We start from the raw sequence: 15867 nt of genomic DNA on the forward strand, positions 1-15867 counted from the left end.
CCATTTAGTATGGACTGTGTCAGAGGCACATTGGATTTATACCTGAAGACTTCCTCATTTAAGAGCAGAATCTGTGTTTTGGGAAGTCGTTCATTCATTAAAAAGAATTAAAAAATATTTTTTATTGGGGTATAATTGCTTTACAATGTGTTAGTTTCTGCTGTACAACAAAGTGAATCAGCTATACGTATACATATATCTTCTCCCTCTTGGACCTCCCTGCCCCCCATCCGACCCATCTAGGTCATCACAGAGCACTGAGCTGAGCTCCCTGTGCTATAGTGCAGGTTCCCACTAACTATTTATTTTACACATGGTAGTGTATTTATGTCAAACCTAATCCCCCAATTCATCCCACCCTCCCCTTCCTCACTGTGTCCACATGTCTGTTCTCTACATCTATGTCTCTATTCCTGCCCTGGAACTAGGTTCACCTGTACCGTTTTTCTAGATTCTACATACATGCGTTAATATACGATATTTGTTTTTCCCTTTCTCGCTTACTTCACTCTGTATGACAGACTCTAGGTCCATTCACATCTCTACAAATGACCCGATTTCATTCCTTTTTATGGCTGAGTAATATTACATTGTACATATGTACCACATCTTCTTTATCCATTCATCTGTCAGTGGACACCTAGGTTGCTTCCAGGACCTGGCTATTGTAAATAGTGCTGCAATGAACATTGGGGTGCATGTGTCTTTTTGAATTATGGTTTGATCCTTTTGGTCTGCTCCTATAACTTGAAACAAATATCAAAAGGTGGAAACTTTGTTTAGTCAGTGATGATATTTACCTTTCTAGACACAAAGATCTTAATAGTCAGATAGTTTCTATTCCTATGGGCAGGATCGGGGGACAGAGGGGGTCATTCCTTCTCTTGGGATTTTAAAAAGATTTGTGGAAAATGATAGACCCACCCACCCCACTAGAATGTAGAGATTCATATCTCTGTGATATGAATGTGATATGAATTTCAACCAGTGAAATGCTTATTTTCCTCCCATTTTAATATTTTCCAGAAAATACAGTCAGTGGCCAGAGAAACTTGCCATCTTGGGTGAAGAATGGGCTCTAAACCGGTCTGGGCTGAACTAGACTTCCCTTCCAGTTCTGCTTTCATGTCTGATGATGTAGAATCAGCCAGTCCTAGGCTTATTTACACATTGTTTTCAGGCTCTGCTACTGCTCAAAGTTCACTTTAAGGGCCAAATTTTATTGGTTTTTGCTTTCTGATTTCTTCCTGACAATGACCACCAGTATTCACTTTTACCTTGGGGATTGCTTATATCTTCTTCATCTGAGCATTCTGTCCTGTGTCTATGATCTTTGGTTGTATGAGCACTATATGTGGGTTGTAGCTAGGTTTTAACATCTCTTAATGGGAAGAGACAGACTTATAATGGGGTCAAGCTGAAAACGTGGCCATGAACATGGGTGTCCTGATACTTTCCATGTAATGACATTGAAAAGTCTTCTCTCTTCCCTCCATTTCTTACACTTGAGCACTTCCTGGTCAACGATAGGACGCCCAGTGTTATATACTCCTGTTTGGTCTCACATGACTGGGGCTCAGACTTCTTTTAGTGAAGAATCCTTTCATCTTTCAATTGTGACATCTGATTGTTCCAGTGAGGGTACCAAATACTTTGAATTTCCCTTTCTCTTGATTTTTTAAGTAGATAAATAGAAAATAACAGCAACAATAACAAAACAAGACAGACAAAAAACCAGGAGAACAGAAAAGTGCAACAGAGTGCAGAAGTGCCTGGGGAATCTAATTGTTTTTAAGGGGAGGCATAAAGGTGCCTTAGCATCCATTTTGAAGGGATTTCCCTCCTGTGTGTGTGTACTGACCAGTCCTTGACATGAGGTTAGCATTTGTGCAGAATTTCAAAGTGCATGGTGGCTTGAAAACTAATTGCTTTACCTTATCCCATGAAGGTTACTTTTCCTACTGTCCTTTGTTTCCCAGGTGCACACGTGACTGCCACAGATTTACCTGAGTTACTTGGAAACCTGCAATATAATATTTCCCAAAACACCAAAATGAAATGTAAGCATTTGCCTCAGGTTAAAGAGCTCTCCTGGGGTGTAGCTTTAGACAAGAACTTTCCCAAGGCTTCCAGCAACTTTGACTACATCCTGGCGGCCGATGTTGTCTATGCTCATCCATTTCTGGAAGAACTCCTCATTACCTTTGACCATCTGTGCAAAGAAACCACTGTCATACTCTGGGTCATGAAATTCAGGTTGGAGAAGGAAAATAAATTTGTAGATAGATTTAAGGAGTTGTTTAACCTGGAGGAGATTTCCAGTTTCCCTAGCCTGAATATTAAGTTGTATAAAGCTATGAAGAAAAATTGGAGGAGTGCATGATATCCTCAGAGGAGGACTTGGAAAGGGAAGGCAATTTCTAGTGATTATTATTGCTTTAACAAAGAACCTGGATGATCTGATATAGCTGACTTTCCCAAGGGGACACACACACACACACACACACACACACATGCGTGCACACACGCCTTGCCCCAGACAGGGATTTTCCCAGATATAGCACACAGGTGTATAAAATGGCAAAGCCATTCTGTGTGGTACTTGGTTAGGACAATGTCTGCTTTCCTTATCTTTCTATAGTACCATTTATAATTATTATCATCTTAATAAATGGTGCAATTATTGTTCATGTATAACTGTAGAATGATGGTTTTTTTAATTTTACTTATTTATTTTTGGCTGTGTTGGGTCTTTGTTTCTGTGCGAGGGCTTTCTCTAGTTGTGGCAAGTGGGGACCACTCTTCATCGCGGTGCGCGGGCCTCTCACTATCGCGGCCTCTCTTGTTGCAGAGCACAGGCTCCAGACGCGCAGGCTCAGTAATCGTGGCTCATGGGCCCAGTTGCTCCGCGGCATGTGGGATCTTCCCAGACCAGGGCTCGAACCCGTGTCCCCTGCATTAGCAGGCAGATTCTCAACCACTGTGCCACCAGGGAAGCCCAATGATGGTTTTTAATAATGGTGTGTCTAAAATGTTTTAAACATAAGCTTATGTGATTCTCTCTTTAGAAATAAAGAAATGGACTATAGTGGGCTCTACAAATAAATCTGAATAGGTGGACATAGAATGTAATGGTCAATGTTAGATTATTGTGGCTTCATTAGTGCCAGCTTCTTGGTGGTCTGTCTTCTCTGCTTGGCAGGGTGGGTCTCCAGCACACCCTCTGAAATCAATCAAGCTGGTGGATTCGAGGTTACAGGCAAGGACATTTCACTCCAGTAAATGAAAAATGAATGGAAGAAAACATAAAAGCAGTTGAGATTTTGGAGGAGTCATTGTTTTATTTTTAAGCCAAGTACAGTTATTCTGCATCACAGAAAGAGAAATAAATATAAAAACTTTTCATGTGTATAAAAATACACATGAAAAGATTTCAGTCTCTAATCTCAAATAACCAGACATATGGCTGGTTTTAAAGTTTAAAGCTCTTCTGATAAACATATAGAGACCTAGATATTTGAAATCCTATGTGCTTTTTTTTTTTTTCACAAGGACCTTAGAGATTAGAATAAAGTCTGAAGTAATTAAAGTCAGTGCAAGAAGAGCAAAATATTAGGATTTTGTACCATGTAACAAGACTAGCGGTTGGTAACTCTTCCGGGTTCTCGGTGATGTTTGCTCGGCGGGCTCTGTGCCCTCAGGGTGGTACTTGCCCAGCCGTTTCTGCTTTGCTGGAAGTTCTGTCTACTCAGGGTTGAACAGAGCTGAAAAGTTGATTTCCTAGGACTCTGACCTTAAGCCAGGATGCAAATGTACTCTCAGTGGGTGTTTTGGTATGCCCGGTTCCTGGGGTCATCTCTCAATAATTACCAGTATTTATACGCCCCTTTATAGTTTTCACAGCCTGTTGTGTACATAAAGTCAGCTAATGCTCACGACCATTCTAGGAGTCTGTGTAATATCAGCAGCCCCACTGCACAGGTAAAGGAGCCGAGGCCACCAGGGGTGGGGACACAGCTTCCGAGTGGCAGAGCTACGCAGTCAGGCCCAGGTCTGAGTCCAGAGCCCGTGTTTTGTTTTTTTTTTAACCATTGCTCTGCCTTTATGTATTTAAAACAGTGATTTTCAAACTCTTTTGTAAGTGAGTGAAGTCATTTCTTTCAAGTGAAATCAATACCTGGAAAGGTAAGCAAATGCATCCGGAAAAGATTAGAATCTTTTTCTCTGGTTTCAGGGAGGCTCATTTAGAAGGTGACATTTAAGCGAAGCTGGAAGGAGGTGAGGGAAGCAGCAGTGCAGGTATCTGGGGAGGTGTGTCCCAGGCAGAAGGAACATCTCTGCCAGGACCTTAAAGCAGGAGCCTACCGGTCCTCAGGAGGAAACATCGGAGGCCGGTGAGCTCGGAGCAGGGCGAGCGGGGGAGACTAGGAAGCTTCGGCATCAGCGGCTGGAGGGGGCGGGCGGATCCCGTCGGGCCTTCATGGCAGGCTGGGTTCTCCGGAAGCAGGCCAGGAGGTGGCATTTGGTGTGCAGGTCATTTTTTGGGGAGTGTCGTTGGGATCAAGACCTGTGGAAGGAACAGGAGGAGGCGGGGCAGAAGCAGAGGGGGAGCTGCCGTGCACAGCCTCAGCCGACCCAGCCCCGTGGGGCTCTGGACCTGGGAGCGGGGATGGGGGGCGCTGAGACTTCTGAGCCTTGATAACCCGTGTCGCTCAGTCACCGGACGTGGGTGGCCCTCGAAGGCGGTGACCTTGGGCGAGGTGACTTACGCCGGGGGGGGGGGGGGGGGGTGGGGGTGGGGGTGGGGTGGGGTGAGGCGATGCCCGCCGGCGTTGACAGCCCAGGGCCGCCTGCCAGCAGCACTGCCAGCGTGGAGGCGATGAGTCACCCTGAGGGTCTGCGCAGCACATGAGGGCAGCCGCAACCTCAAGGCCATTGCGAGGGCCTCGGCTTTTCCCCCGGCGAAGTGGAGGATGGCGGGACGGTTTGGAGTGGAGGAGTGAAACAGTTACCCCTCCGTGGAAGGACCGCTCTGGCTGATGTTCCTAGGACACTACGCAGGGCGGAGGGGCCCGCGGGGAGGCTGTGGTGAGGATGGCAGCCCCCACCCCCACCCCAGCGGGGACTGTGCCCCGAGGTGGCGAGGAGGGGTCGTTTCTAGAGGAGTGTGGAAGCTAAAGCCCACCCACCTTCTCTCCATGTTGAGTGTGAGTGTGAGGCCGACTCGGGAGTGTTTGGTCCGAGCTGCTGGACATCACAGAGCAAAGGGCATCAGAGTCATCAGCTGAGAGGTGCTTTGCACAGCTCACGCAGGGAGCAAGAGTGAACACGGGCCGAACGAGGACTGAGCCCGCAGGCGGCCGAGCTGAGGTCACACGCAGCTAGAGCTGAGCCATGTTTTCGAGGTTCTGCCCTCCTTCCCCCAAATTATATTAGGATCTGTTGACTCTGAAAGAATTTACGGCCGCTGTGGTTTTTGAGCTGGCCAGCAGAGTCCCAAGGTTCCTAGAAGCTGCCTCAGAGGCTTCTAGGAGGGTTTTAGGTGAAACAGCATGAATCTTGGGGTAACAAATGAAAAAAATGGCTCCTCTGCTAAAAAAAGGTTGTATATCACTACTAAGCTATTTTTAGGTAGACTAGATAAAGTGTCCTTCTTTCAAAGACTGTTAGAACCAAGCCAGCCGTGTGGTTCTTAACAGTTCCTCTTTCTCTAAGTGTCAATCTGTAAACACAATGCTCAATATCCATTGCTTTATCCTGATTATAGCATTCCCTTGCAAATTGTAGCACCCACCCACATACCCTGTGTCGCTCCTGCTTCACTCCATTCTGTGTGTTTGTCTACTTTTATCTTTTTGCTGTCATTTCTCCACACTTTTCTGGATTCAATTTTACAATAATTGAATTCCAAAAGATGTAATTTGAGTAGCTTTTTTCTATCTTACAGTGTTTTTTTTTTTTTTTAATGGCTAGGAATTGATTTGTTAACTTTAATCCAAGAGAATTTACTGTGAATTTTGCCTTTGCTCCCCTACCTTCCTCCCTCCTTCCCTCCCTCCCTCCCTCTCTCTCTCTCTTTCTTTCTCTCTTTCTGTCTTTCATTCTGACAGGTTCAACTACGCTACTGAAAACCTTAGTCTATTTCTTGCAGTAACTTTCTGGGTTTCTAATAGAGTAACAATACTGCCTGTCAGGGTTTTAATAGAGGTTATCACAGAATCATTATTGCTTCACAGCAGACATACCAACTTGCTGGCAATACTCTGCAGCTTAAAATTTCCGTTATATGCATGTAAACACGAGAGTTTTTGTGCCCCAGGCCATATCAACTGACTTTAGGAAACTAAATACTCTACTCAAATCTTCTGTCTTAGAATTTACTGATCTACCCTATTTCATTTGTACCAATTTTTGTCTACCAGAATGTTAAAACATTGGTTTTCATTCCATATTAATATTTGGTTCTCTTTTTGGATAAAGAATTGTGGCATTGGGTAACTTCCTAAGAGATTTGGAGCCATAGAATAAAGAAAGAAGATGAGGAAACATAACAGAATGGAATGTTCCTTTTTTTTTCCTTTAAATCCTCAGATTCCAGGAGCTTGGTGTTCTCTGTGAATGCCTGGTCTTTGTACACAGAGATCACGTCCAACTTGCTTTAAGCATTGCTGTTGGCATGAGAGCAGATAAGTAATTTCTGAATATCCTTTGGTAGTAAAACATATCCACTGGGTAGGATTTTGGTACAAGAAAATATTTACATGTACTAATTTTGAAAACAATCTTGGGACCTTGGGCTCTAGAAATAAAAGAATTAAAGTCAAATTAAGTAGATCAGATAAGTAAGCTTAGTGATAAGTTTAGAAGAAAGTTAATTATACTGTGCCTCTTTTCCCGATTCCATTTTAACTTAATTTTCATGGAAATCTACACGTGAAGGAAGCAAAAAAATTGTCAAATATGTGCATTTTTTCCACCAAATTATAAGGCAGTACTAAATAAAATTGGGAATGCAGCAGGTAAATCCTTTCACAAAACGTAGGGGATATGGGCAAAGCAAAATTGAAAAATCATAGATATTTGGTAGTGTGTTTGTGTGTGGACCTAATTCTTCACGTCTGCTTTATGGAGTCTGGAAATAGTTCACAAATGATTTCCACATCCAGGTTTTGGCATTTTTGAGTTTGTAATGTGAAATTAAGTCTAGAATATTTACCTGCAAGCCCAATTTCAGTATGTGCTCTGCTTCCAAGTTTCACACGTAATCAAAGACAGTGTTCTGTACAATTGTGTGGTTGTATTAATGGGACAGTTGTGTCTTAGGTCGCCTTAGGTAGCATCAGTTGGTTCTGTGGTCATACTAACTCCTTTTACTAAGAGTTTCTGGCCTGGACATGAGTATTTACTCGGATTGCGTATAGCTATGTTGTAGTTAGATTGCTGGGCACACACCATTGACTGCCTGTGCTATTGAACTAACCTTTGGCCTCTATCATCAACAGTGCTTATACTGGGAAAGCTTGAAGGCAGGAGTTTTTCCTCTCACTTCTCTCAGTTTCTTTGTTTCTGAGGCAATTGTCTTTCCTTGAAATCCAATCAAGTTTTAGAATTGGCACTCAACCATCAAGGAATTTAAAAGCATCACTAAAAATGAAAACAGATGTCCAGGTCAATTTTTCGATAAATGGCATTAATAGAAAAAAAATAGGAAAATGTTGGCTATCTGCTGCTAATCACTAACACTTTAGCATACCAAAATGTATTGTTAGGTTTTCTAAACAAAAGCACAAACTGAGTAAAACTAAAATAAGGCATATAAAAATAATTTAATGGCTAGGCATTATTTCATAATGCCACAAATACAGGACACAAGGCATCTGAAAGTTTTTTATTTGGTAAGTGCTAGATTTTGTAGCTTAGGCTTTTGAAAATTTCCATTTTTCATTGTCCACAGTCTGTATGTCTATACTCTTCTTTGTTTTGATTTTAAATTATCAGTCACCCCTTACCTTCACTGGATTTTATGTGTGTGTGTGTGTGTGTGTGTGTGTGTGATGATTTAATTTGGGTTTTCTTATCTGGTGCCATGGTTTAATTTGGGTTTCTTATCTCTTTCTGTGTTTCCTTTGTTGGAAGAGTATAAATCATAATGGTAAAGGTTGTCTCTTTGTCCCAAACCATCATAAATAAGCCCCAAGAACAGGCCATAAAAATGTAAGAAATTCTTAGATTAAAAAACATGAGTAATGTTTTTTACCCACCTGGTGTTCAGAGGTAAAAGTACAGTTTGCAACTAGTAAATTATTAACACTTTTCTACCAAAGATTTCCTTCTTCCTTAGGATCTCTGTGATTAATATGTCGTCAGTTTAAGAATGAGAAGGGTGTCAGACATGATAAACACATTTTATAATCATGTATTCAAAAGAGGAATTGAGGAATAATTCTAATGATTATAATTAGTTGGAATAATTATACCATTATTCTAATAAATATAATATATAATAAGAATGTGCAGCATTCTTGGGTTAGGGGGAGCAAAGTGCTAGAGCTGCTGGGAACAGATTTCATATTTTTTTGAAGGTAATTCAAGGAGACTTAAAGGCAATTATAAGAATGCAAAATAACTAATGTAAATACCTTTTACTTTCCTGATATTTTATTTTTCTTCTCTAGGTAGCCATCCAATGGCTGTCATTCATTCATTCATTCATTCATTCAGTATTTACTGAAACCCCACAATATGCCAAGCAGGGGCTGTAGACACACAGTGAACAAGGTGGATGGGGCAATCCTCCTGGCGGCTTCAAGTTCAGTGCAAATGGGCAGATGCAGCGAAGTCAATGCATGGAGGGGGGAACAGACGTGTTTTCAGTGCAGCGTCAGGTGTGCTGATAGGAGGGGACCTAATCCACAACCAGGGCGTCAGTGAGGACTTCCTGGAGAAATAACCTGTAGCTGGGAAAGGAGATGGAGACAGGGGCGCTTTCTGGGCAGCCGAGAGTAACCCCCTTGAACCACTGGCTGGAAAAATTGTAGCTTCTAATAATCCTTGCTGAAACAACTCCATTTACGGAATACTCACAGCTTTGGTCTCTGTTTTAGATATTTTACATAGAGCTCACTGAATACCTCTAATACCCTGGAGGTATTAGCCCATTTTACACATGAAGAAACTGAGGCTCAGTGGGGGTGAGCAGCTTCTCTGATGTGTGTCCGGTTGGGATTGGAACCTCGGTCTCTAAGGCACCAAAGCTTGTGCTCTTTTCAAGTACTGCCCTGTGTCCATTTTCCACTCTGAGCCTTGCAAGAAAATCCTGAATTTGAATTTTATTCTAGCTAATTCGGAGCAATTCACGAATTGCTCGGAATTTAGTGAGTACTGTCTTTATTTGTACAAATTAGCCTAAGTGGGATACTATTGCTATGTATCTGCATTGTGAACAGTAAATCACTAAGAGAATGAGTGTATAAACAAAGATTTAAATAAAATTTTCTTTGCAAAAAAAAAAAAGAAATCGGACAAATATTAGATTAATTTATTTAAAGATAGGTAGTGATCTTGAAACAGCTCAGGCCGAATGAAGTGAAAGCAGTGGATGCCCTCAGGTGACTTCTCAGCGGGAAAGGCCAAGGGGGCGGGGCTGACCTTTAGAATATCACCCGATCTGTCAGTGACGCGGGTGTTTACAGGGCTGTTGCTAGGTGGGAAGGCTCACTGCATCAGCACGGAGCTAAGCCGCGGGGTGACGGGAGCACCCCAGTCCAGGAAACCACGTTTTCAGCAATCTTCCCAGGCGAGGGCAGAACTGACTCAGGCAGCGTGGCCTTCTGCAGCCCAAGCAGAGGGCACCGGGGCTGTGCTGGGGAGACTGGAAGGGCACCAAAGTACTTGGCTAAGTGGAAACGGCCAAGGGTGTCCATCAGCCTGAGGTTTATGCGTTGACAGGCCCCGCGGTTCCGGGAGGGCGATACTGATACTGCTGAGTAAGCCTCACACCGTGGCGGGAGGCCTGGACCGGTGACTGACGGGATGTAAGGCGATGCGGGCGGGGCCGGGCTGGGGGCCTGCTGCCGTGACGTCAGCACAGGGCAGCTGTCAGGGGCTGTCCCTGAGGGCCCCGCTCGGAGGACCCTGGCCATCGCCGCTGGAGGGCGACGCGAGCCAGAGCACAGAATGTTCCAGAAAACAGAGAAGGATGTATGGAAACTTCCGGCAGGACTTGGCTACCAGGGGCAGTGACAACTTCCAAGGCGGGATGGTAGGGAGGAAACGAGAGAGAAAACCTCAACACTACTGAGGAAAAGGAATCGCAGGATAAGCTTCTCTCTTTATTTATTACATATATTCCTGGTTGGTGTGTGCACTGACCAGCAGATACCGAAGGCCGCTGACCGACCTCTCTACTCAGCAAGTGCCTGAACGTGGAGTCTGATAGGTGCAAGAAGTGGAAGCCAGCATCTGAGGACATGTCAGCTCGAATGCCCGTGAAATCCACTTCAGATAAAAAGTGTGCATTGATTCTATCTTTTGCTTCTACCAACTAGGTGAAAGGCTAAGGATTTGGATACCATTCCCTCAAAGCTCGGGGAATTAATTCCGAGTCTGAAATTACCAAACATTGCCACTGGGAGGCCCCAGTGATCTGTAAAATGAACTTCCCTATCTGAATAAATAAGTGAAAATAAAAGAAATGATTTAAACAAGTGAATTGAATTATGAAAGATTATATGCAAATGTACCCAAAGCGGTAAGGGGTAAATACAGCACAGTAAAATGTGATAAATACCTGGTGACGGCTGCCTTCATTAGGGATTGTTTAAATTCCACCCCTGCCTCAGCGCAGTGCGCACGAAATGAAATAGTCTCCAAGAAAAGGGAAAACAAGGGCTGGTTTCCCGTTATTTGAACACTATACACATGTTCATGGCTGCATGTGTGTGTGTTTGTGTACGTGTGGGGGGGGGGGAGGAGAGGGAAGAGTGTAAATATCTGGCCATATTTTCATTTCTTGTAGTACAGTGGCTCAGAATCACCTGGAGAGCTTGGTAAACACAACTAGATGGGTCCCAACCCCAGAGTTTCTGATTCAGCAGATCTGGAGTGGGGCCTGAGAATGTGCATCTCTAACAGGTTCTCTGGCCTGGGGACCACACTTTGAGAACTGCTGTTGTCATACATGACACTTCAACCTTGAGTGTTGATCATTTGAAACGAGGGCATTTTGGCATATCAGGGAGATGCGCCCTTTCGCCTATTCTGTGTCTGATCATTCACATCTTAAAATGCACCCTCTTCCTCGAATGAACACTTTTCCCCGTGGGACCTTCCATGAACCCCCTACATACATTCCTGTGGGCTCTATCCTTTCTAAGTTGTTGGAAAGACAACTTTATCAGCATGGTATGATACAGACTAACCTTTTTGCTTGCCCTTAATGTTCTTTTATGTTGATGCACCATTTATGTTCATTTTGAGTCTAGCTCATTAAGTGTGGTTATAAATAGTCTGTGAGGTGGAAGGGGAGTATGGAAAATTATATGGAGATTGTTTCACAGTCAAAGACTAAAGGGATATTTCTTGAAACTCTAGCTTGGGGACTCTGAATATAAAATGCTTGTAAGCTATTAAAGAACAGACAGTGACAATGTTTAATTTTATTGCTACAGTGTGTAATAGCTCCATATTCAAATGGGCTCTTAATTAAAATATGTGTAGATGCTCTTAGCACCAGAGATTTGACTCCCAACTCTTGTATTGTCTTTTTAGAGGGAAAGTTCTGATATACACAAGAGTGACAGCATTTGGGGTAGGGTTTGTTGTGGTGCAAAGGAGTTTGTCAGGCCTGGGGTGAGGCAGTTGTTGGTTTCACCACAGTAGGTAGGTATCTGGGCAAGCACCCCATTTGTCACCTACCTTCACCACCTGCCCAATAAGCTAGAAGATGTTGGCATTGGTGAGATTTTTTTTTTTTTTTTATTGCCACAAGTGAAATATTCTGGCAATGGGGTGTAGCATTTTTTTCTCTTTTCAAATTTGTGGTGAATTAGAGCCACATTCTTCCATGAAACTGGCCTAGTCATACCTCCAACTAGATGATCTCCGTGAAGTAATTTGAAAAACTGGAATTCCTCATCATCACTGTAAAAAATATTTAAAAATAAAAGCAACTGGAATATTCTGAAAGTGGGGTTGGAGGGAAGCATTCCTTTTCTCTTTCCTAATACGAGTGCACAGGCATCGTGTTGATCTGCTGGCTCAGAGCGGTGGTTCTCAGCCCTGGCTGGCAGTCAGAACCCCTGTGAAACTTTAGAGAAAATACTGTTTCCCTGGCCCTGTCTTTACCCACTGGGTTGGAACCCTCAGGGGTTGGTAGGGGTGCATTTTGGTACAGGAATCTGTATTTTTAAAAATCTCCCTACAAGATCCTGTTGATTAGCCATTTTGGGAGAAGTATTGGTTTGGTGTAAGTGACGAATCCGGCTCAGGTTGTCCCTCTGTGGCTTTTATTGCACTCTCATGGCTTGTGAGTTACTGAATCACTTATGAATTCCGAGTTTTCTCATTGCATGTAATTGCTAAATGGAGAATTTTCCACCTGAAAGCCCCCAACTGTATTGAAACCAACCTCAGATATATCCTAGGATACATTTTCCCTGGGACTCAGCCAATACAGATTAATTAATTGTTGTGGGAAGAAAGAAAACATACCACCTCACCTCAGTACTGGAATATTAATTGATTAATCAATAGAAATTGGAATATTACCATGTTCAACACAAACCACACCCTTTGCTCAACAAGCCACAAAAACACCATTTTCCAAGAACCCAGGAAGTTCAGTCTCCTAGAACAGGGACTGTGTGTCCACAAAGCAGTGGGCAGGTGTTACCTAGAAAGGAAGACTCAGCCGGGGGCCAAATGTGTCGAGAGAAGGGAAAAACAGTGACCCACAGGCCCCAAGGGAGGGCGCTCACCCAGGTTCTCAGTGCTTTCAGCAACATTTAATATTTCCACTTTTTGCGTCAATATGCTAGATGGAGGGAAAATACCGGACAACAATGCCTAACATCATGAGAAAATAACATGACATTAAAAGGCGTATAATGTATAAAGACTACATCAGATGTCTCTGTATTATTTCTTATTACTGCATGTGAATCCACAGTTATACCACAGTAAAAATTTTTAAGAAGAAATGTGTGTGCGTTCAGAGGTATTTCTTTGTGTATGGATGAGGCATACAAAACTTTTTGTTCTTCCCTTTCCCCACCCACCTTCCTCTGTACGTGGATATCTAGGGTGCATGTGGAAAATCTTCAAACAGTGCAGTGCTTGGGGTGCAGGGGCAGTGAAGGGCTGTGAGTTGTCTGATATCACAGCTGCCCTCTATTGAAGGGTTTCTTTGAGCCAGGGACTTTGCTAAGCTCCCTATATTCATTATCTCATTTAATTCTTACAATGGTCTTGTACGTAAATAGTATTATCCCATTTTACAGATGAGGAAATTAAAGCTTAGTGAGGTTAAGCTAGGTAACCTAGGTCACAACAGGCTACAAATGGTGGAGTAGGATTTGAACTTAAGTCAAACGTTGAAGTCCATGCTTTCTTGGTTTTACCTACTACCCCATCTGTAAGGTAATGGGAATTGTACCTACTGGCATCAAATCAAGTGTTTTTGTCTGACTGAGTTGCTTTAGAAGAACCTATTGACTCCAGAAATGATTCAGAAATTCTCATGCCAAAAAAAAAATATTTTTTTTAAGAAGAACTAACCAACTATATAGACTATTAGGAACCTGGAATTTCGAGGTTAGGAGTCCAACCTCTTATTTAGTGTGAAATCATCTTCTGAAAATGCAGTATATTCTAATTATGAGAAAGTACTTATATGGAACTGAAATTTGCTTGCCTCTTAGATATAACAAAAAATAAGCCTCTCTACACAAAACAAGTCTTTTCTATAAAACTGCAATGAGAGAAGTATGAGACAGTCTGTCCTTTTCAAGCCAGACATTTCCAGTTCTTTTTCAATCATCTGCCATTTGCCATTACTTTGAGAATCTTGATTATATTCCTTGGACATACTCCAATTACTCAATATCTCCTCTTAAATTGTGGTCTTCAAGACTTGAGGCAGTGCTACAGAGGTGGTCTGACCTAGATGGAAAGCACTTTTTCTGAACATAATACTTTAACAATGGAATGCAGGCAGTGGCTGTACTTCATAGATATGGAAGGAATCAAGGAATCTTGCTTCTAGGAATCTGACTTTAGACTTCAGATCTGTAGGAAATGTAGTAGTGAAATGCATTGCTGTACGTGTCTGGGCCCACCCAGGGAGAGTATGGGATTTCCTGCAGAAATTCCTATCCGCCATAAACTCAAAGAATTATTTGCTTTGCAAGGTCAGAGTCCAATGTTTCCCTTTTGCTAACTGATGAAATTACTCAAGCCCGTGCTAGGGTTGAGTAATAGGTAGGGAGCGGTCATCCACCTGAAGGAGATGGGAAATTGTAAGTACCTACCTGAACTTGGCTCCTAGCTGAAGGGTCAAGAAGGAATGTGATCTTCGTATCTGACGTTAGACATTTTTTCCTATATGTGTAGATTCATTTAGGGAATTTGAAAGCCACGTTCAATATTTTCTTAAAACCATTTGTGTTTTCTTCAGAAAGCTCAAGTTAAGTCATAGTAATAAACCTGCTTTGGAACTTTCCCTTTTAAAAGAAATCCTACTTACCATTCAATGCCACTTGATCATTTCAAAATAGCATCGAGCCAAAGACAGCCATCTTGGCCACTAGAGTTGGCATATTTAGTCCACTTTTTATTTGAGTTGAATTTCCTAGGTCTGTTTATATTTCACTATGAGAACGGACATGAACCACAATATTGGTGTTAAAAAAATGATACTTCTCACTTTAAAAAAAAGATTGAGAACACACTGGTATTCTCAATCTTTAGGGTTAGCGGAAGAACATTGTATTCATCTTAGGATGGCTCTACTCTTTGTATTGTTCAAGAACTCCAGAGGCTTGCTTGGTCTGGAAAAAGTGGGAAGAGTTTTTGGTCCAGGGCAGCTGATACTGTTACTATTTAAGTATACAGTGCTTTTTCACCATCTGTGGGGCTTTGCTTCTCCTGCTGGATTGTGGAAGTGACTACCTCTCCTAGGGGGTCATGGAAGCCGTTGCCAGTGTTCCCAGGGGTCTGCGCTCTGCATCTAGTTCTTTGTAGGCACCACTCATAGCCACATTTCCATTGACAATGCAGCTTTAAAGCAGCACGTAGGGCCTCCCAGTGTCATTGGGGAAAAGCTTTTATTTTCTAACTTCAATTCCTTCTAGAGAAATTATTTCTCTCGATAGATCATCTTACCATACTATCTTGTTTTGAACTATTTCAAATCTTTTGTGGAAACAGGCCATACAAAGTGAAACCTTAAATTTACCTAACGTTCTCACAATGCTAAGGTTTGTCAAATGGCCACTTAGATGAAAAATCTTTAATAGACATAACTTTGCCCCTTTGTCTTGGTCAATATCTACACCCATGGCATGTTGGTTTTTATTAGGAGAGGCTGTTGCTACATTGAATGACTGCCACACTTTGGGTTTTCCTTTCCTTTGATAGCAATTTAAAGATGAATTCTCCAGGTTTTAGTGACTTATCATCTTGACGGTTTCCAGCTTTGTTACTGACTTAAGGAGGGTTCTGTTAGAATTCCTGTTTTTATTCATGGAAGAACTGCATACACTAATAAGCTGATTTGGAATTTTAATAGAGTATCAGCTATACAACCAGGCAGCTGTGATTAGATGTCAAGAAATCTGTTGCATTGGGAGTTAGATCCTTAAAATGTTT

At 42.5% G+C, this 15867-nt stretch overlaps 1 protein-coding gene across 5 annotated transcripts in view; it reads left to right on the forward strand.

Moving 5' to 3' along the window:
- The window catches only part of LOC309616012 (protein-lysine methyltransferase METTL21E), a 146965-nt gene that overhangs the window by 13855 nt on the left and 117243 nt on the right, over positions 1–15867 (forward strand). For 3 of the 5 annotated variants that reach the window (XM_082366175.1, XM_082366174.1, XM_082366177.1), the window contains one exon: positions 1980–2697. In XM_082366175.1, coding sequence (XP_082222301.1) covers positions 1980–2383 — 404 coding nt within the window. In that variant the 3' untranslated portion in view covers positions 2384–2697. Of the gene's footprint in view, positions 1–1979; positions 2698–3202; positions 3327–15867 lie in introns of those variants that run through there. The other 2 variants (XM_082366176.1, XR_014237210.1) reach the window with 2 other exon arrangements.

Source organism: Balaenoptera borealis, assembly GCF_965194805.1.
Source record: "Balaenoptera borealis genome assembly, chromosome: 18".
Taxonomy (NCBI): Eukaryota; Metazoa; Chordata; class Mammalia; order Artiodactyla; family Balaenopteridae; genus Balaenoptera; species Balaenoptera borealis.